We start from the raw sequence: 5354 nt of genomic DNA on the forward strand, positions 1-5354 counted from the left end.
GGGCTGAGGGAGAGGCCTGGAGGCCGCTCCCAATCCCCGGGCTCGCCCGGCCCCCCTGGCCGGGCACGGCGGGGCAGCGCCCGCGGCGCGGGGGCGAGGCAGGGCCGCGGGACCGCGGGTGAGGGACGGGGAGAGGACGCGGGGTGACCGCGGGGTGTGGGGGACACGGGACAGGGAAAGGACACGGGGTGACCGCGGGGTGCGGGGGACACAGAGTGACCTCGGGTGTGGGGAACAGAAGGGACAACGAGAGTCTGGGGACACTGAGTCACCTCGGGGCGTGGGGGACAGTGAGAGGACACTGAGTGACCTCGGGTGCGGGGGACGGGGGGACAGGGAGGGTCTGGGGACACGGAGTGACCTCGGGTGCGGGGTACAGGGGGACAGGGAGGGTCTGGGGACACGGAGTGACCTCGGGGTGCGGGGTACAGGGGGACAGGGGGGGACACTGAGTGACCTCGGGTGTGAGGGACAGGGGAACAGGGAAAGGACACGGGGTGACCGCGGGGTGCGGGGGACACTGAGTGACCTCGTGTGTGGGGGACAGAAGGGACAACGAGAGTCTGGGGACACTGAGTGACCTCGTGTGTGGAGGACACGGTGACAGGGAGAGGACACAGGGAGACCTCGGGGTGCGGGGTACAGAGGGGACAACGAGAGTCTGGGGACACTGAGTCACCTCGGGGTGCGGGGGACATACGGTGACCTCGGGGCGTGGGGGACAGTGAGAGGACACTGAGTGACCTCGGGTGTGGGGTACAGGGAGGGTCTGGGGACACGGAGTGACCTCGGGGTGTGAGGGACAGGGGGACAGGGAGAGGACGTGGGGTGACCTCAGGTGCGGGGGACCCAGGGACAGTGAGGATGTGAGGGGACACTGAGTGACCTCGGGGTGCGGGGGACAGAGGGGACAATGAGAATCTGGGGACACTGAGTGACCTCGGGTGCAGGGGACAGGGGGACAGCGAGGGGTTCACAGTGACCTCGGGGTGCAGGGGACAGGGGGACAGCGAGGGGGGCACAGTGACCTCGGGGTGCAGGGACAGGGGACAGGGAGAGGACACACGGTGACCTTGGGGTGCGGAGGACACTGAGTGACCTCGGGGTGCGGGGGACACAGGGACAGTGAGGGTTTGAGGGGGACGCGATGTCCTGGGGGTGTGGGAGGTGATGGGGACAGCGAGGGAGGGGGACACAGTGACCTCGGGGTGTGGGGGACAGTGAGGGTTTGGGGACATCCATGGGGACAGCGAGGATTTGGGGACAGTGAGGGTTTGGGGACAGTGAGGGTTTGGGGACATCCATGGGGACGGTGAGGGTTTGGGGACATCCATGGGGACAGCGAGGGATTTGGGGACACCCACAAACCCCGAGACAGAACCCCCGGACCCTCGGGAGTTTCTGGGATCCAGGGAATCCCCCAACGCCCCTTCCCGAAATCCCGGCTCCTCCCGGCTCCCAAACTCCACAAAAACCTCGGGAAAAAACCCCAAACTCCCAAGGAAACCAGCGAGCCCTCTCTGTTAAAAGGTTTTTATTTAACGTTTTCAATTCGAGGTAAAATACTTTTATTTTTCAGGTTTTTTTTTTTCCTTTTTTTTCCGTTTTTTTTTTTTCAACTTCCATAACAAAATACGGAGCTATGGGATACCCCTGGAAAAAAATATGTATATTATCCATAAATTTCTCTAGCACTCCATCATATATATATATAATATATATATGCAACCCTTTTTTAAATCTGATTTTTATAGAAATCGGAATTTTTTAAAGGCACAAATTTCGGATTTTTTGTCTTTTTTTTATGGTTTTTTTTTGCCCCTCTACTTTACACCCTATGTACAAAGCCACGCTCCCCCATCCCAAATTCCATCGATTTTCCCGGTGGATTCCTGCCGGATTCCCACCGGGGAGAGTTCAAATCCCTCGAAATCCCTCGAAAAAGGGGTTTTTTGAACCCAAAGAAAAGCGTAAATATCGGTTTAAAAAGCGCTAAAAAAAAAATCAACGTTTTTCCCGGAAAACCCAAAGTTCTTCCGGATTTTTGATGATTTCAACCGAGAGAAAATTCCTGGTATTTTTTTTTCAATCCCACCAGGATGCGGAGACGCGAAAAAAAGAAAGAAACCAACGGAAAAACAGCTTAAAATAATAAAAAACCTCAACATAATTATGGAATAAATAAAAAAATCCGGGACAACCCCATTAATGCTGTTGGATTTTTCCTCCTTTTCCTCCTTTTTGGGGAATTTCTCCCCAAAAATTCCCCGTTTTTGGGGTTGTCCCATCAAAAAGTCTTTTTTTTTCTTGTTTTTTAGCATTTTTCCTACGGATTTGCTACGAAAAAGAAGCGAAATTAACAAAAAAAACGGCTGGAAAAACGGGATCATGCTCCGGGGCAAATTCATCCAGGAGAGAATTCCAACCACTCCCAACTTCGAGGGTTTGTTCGTATTAAATGGTTTGGCACGTTGGAATTTTAGGAATTTTTCCTTGAAACTTCCGATTTTTTTCTCCATAAAATTTTGATCTGGTTGATTTTTTTTCCTTTAAATCCGTTTTTTTTTTAAATGTTTTCCTTCTCCTCTTCGTGCTTTTTTTTTTTCCTTTCCTTCCTCTTCCTGCTTTTTTTTTCCTCCTCCCGGGCTCCGTTGGGAATTCTGGAATTCCCGAGAGGCGCCGGATCCGTCGTCCTGAGTCCGGAATTCCCTGAACTCTCCCAAGTTTTTTATTTTCATTTTTAATCCTTTTTTGCAGTGCAATGGCTGTGAAAAACAACACCCAACATTCCCACCCTTCCCAAAAAACCCCCAATCCCAAAAAATCCTTTTTAAAGCCACAAAAATTCCAACTTCTTTCCTTCTCTTCCCGTGGGATTTCGCCTCGAATCCGAAGGATTGGAGGGGGGAAAAATCCGGGATTTTCCCCCCTTTTTATTTGTGTTTTTCCCGACGGTTCCGGCACTTGGATTTGGGATCGGCGGCGGGAATTCCGGGAAAGGCCTCCTCGTGTAATTCCTGAGTTCGTCCTCGCGCCCTCTCCGGGGTTTGTTGTGGTTTTTTGGGATAATCCAGGGGTTTTCCACCCCAAATTCTTTGAACTCCACATTCCAAGGATCCCAAACCCGGCCGGGCTGGGACTTTGGGAATCGCTGCCGGTTCCTCTTCCAGCAGGGAATTTCCTGCCCGCGCCGCCCCCCCAGAATTCCCGACATTTCTGCTCCATCCCAGAGCGAATCCTTGGGAATTCCCGACATTTCTGCTCCATCCCAGAGCGAATCCTTGGGAATTCCCGACATTTCTGCTCCATCCCAGAGCGAATCCTTGGGAATTCCCGGCTCCGCCCCGGCGTTCTCCAGGGTTTTTCCCGCTGGGAGCACAATCCAGAGCCTCCGGAATTCCGCTGCGCGGGGAACGGCGGGATTTGGGATTTCCCCCCCAAAAACCAGGAGGGATCCACAAAATCCGAGCGCTCCCGGAAAAAAAATTCCCAGAAAAAGTCCAAACGTGGTTTTTTGTTTTTTTTTTTCTTTAAGGCATGAGTCAAACGGGGAGAAAGGGGGAGGGTCCAAAAATCTGGGAATGGCGCCGGGAATTCCGGCGTTCCCGGGACTCACCACAATCATTCCAGCGCTCCTTCCAAGCATTCCCAAAAATTCCACCCACACGGATTCCGCAGCGGGGAAGAAAAAACTCCCGCTCCGGGCACACGAAAACAAAAAAAACCAAACCCCAACATTTTTAATGCGTTAGGATTAAAGGCATCCGGTTAATTTTGTGTTATTCCCGTTCCCATTCCCTGAAAAAGTTTGGAGAGTTTTGCTCATGGCTTCTGTGAGAGAGAGAGAAAAAAAGGCGGGAAAAGGGGAATTTTCCCCGGAAATCCGCCGGGAACGACGCGGCCTCCATCCCGATTTTCCGAGTTTTCCTGAATCCTCTTCCCCCCGCCCCAACCCCGCTCCGTGGACAGTGCAAAATTCCCGATGCAAAATTCCCAAGCTCCTCCTTTTCCCAAAAAAGAAGGAAAAAAAAAAAAAAAAAAAAAAAAAGATTGAACCAAACCAGCTCCTGGATGGCCGGGGAAAGCTCGCATCCGTGAAAAAGGAAAAATCCCAAAAAAACCCCCCCTGGATCTGGAGATTCCCGGTGTCCCAAAGAGCCCGGGAGCAGCCCCGAGGCCGTGCCTGGAATTCCTCCATCCCAGTCCTGGAGCTCGAGCCGGCTTTTCCCGGGAAAACCGAGCGGGAATTGCGGCGTCTTCACCTGCAAGTCAACAACAGAAACAACACAAAGCCCAAAGCTCCCCGCCCCCCTCCCTTCTCCCACCCCTGAAATTCCCTAAAAATTCCCAGAGCTACCCCGCCCCCCTCCCCGCCCTGATCCCAAACTGCTCTGCAACCTTGCTACATAAATACACGGATGTTCTTCCGGGTGTTTTCCAAGGTTTTTTTGTTCCAGCCGGGATTAGGTGTCGGAGGCGGCGGCCACGGCTTTGGGCAGGTGCCAGATCCCGTTGGGCCGCGGCTCCTCGGGCATTTCCTGCCGGGAATCTCCGTTCCAGCGGCGCTTCAGCCGCAGCTTGGGGGGCATCAGGGCGTCCTCCCTCCTCTCCTGGCCCGTGGCCTCGCCGGGGCAATCCCGCGCTGCTTTCTCCGCGCTCTCCTCCCCGGAGGCCCCGGGGTGAGCGGGCACGGGGATCCACGCCGGAGCCGCCGGGCGGGCGAACACCGGCACCTTCTCCTCCTCTTCCTCCTCCTCCTCCTCCTCTTCCTCCCCGTGGCGTTTCTCCTTCTCCTCCTCCTCCTCCTCCTTGTCCAGCGCCGGCTCCACCTTGACGCGGGGCGCGGCGGGCAGCGGCGCGCCGGCGGCCTCGGGGCTCTCCAGCCTCTCGCGGTTCTTGCGGCCGGCCGGCGGCGGCTGCAGCTTGATGGGGAACTGCGGCTGCTCCTCCAGCGGCACCGGGCACTGCAGCGGCGGCACCACCAGCGGGTAGCGGGGGAAAGTCCGCGGGCTCAGGTGGTAGTTGAACACGGAGCAGGCCTGCGAGTGCAGGTAGTGCTTCATCTCCTCGGGGTTGAAGGAGAAGCAGCTGCTGCCGGCGGCGGCGAAGGGGCTGAGCCCCGGCGACGGGCTGTAGGAGAAGAGCGTGGGCGTGAGCGACAGCGCCGGCGAGATGGGCACGTTGAGCACGCCGGGGCGGCCCGGCAGCGGCGACACGGCGAAGGGGCTGTGCGGGTGCTCGGGGAACATCCCGGGCCGCGAGAAGAGCGGCAGCACCACCTCGGGCTTGCGCTTGGGCCCCGCGGCCGCGGCGGCCGCGTGCGGCGGCGCCAGCAGCTCCCGGCGCCAGTCCGG

General features: G+C 56.4%; 1 protein-coding gene across 1 annotated transcript in view; it reads right to left on the reverse strand.

Moving 5' to 3' along the window:
• Nucleotides 1–1519: 1519 nt before the first annotated feature.
• The window catches only part of LOC120503955 (ETS translocation variant 3-like), an 11161-nt gene continuing 7326 nt past the window's right edge, over nt 1520–5354 (reverse strand). Inside the window, exon 5 of the mRNA XM_039713047.1 lies at nt 1520–5353. Within this exon, the coding sequence (XP_039568981.1) occupies nt 4464–5353 (890 nt within the window). The 3' untranslated portion in view covers nt 1520–4463. The remainder of the gene's footprint in view (nt 5354) is intronic.

This window comes from Passer montanus, unplaced genomic scaffold (genome assembly GCF_014805655.1).
Source record: "Passer montanus isolate IOZ18808 unplaced genomic scaffold, ASM1480565v1 scaffold272, whole genome shotgun sequence".
Classification (NCBI taxonomy): domain Eukaryota; kingdom Metazoa; phylum Chordata; class Aves; order Passeriformes; family Passeridae; genus Passer; species Passer montanus.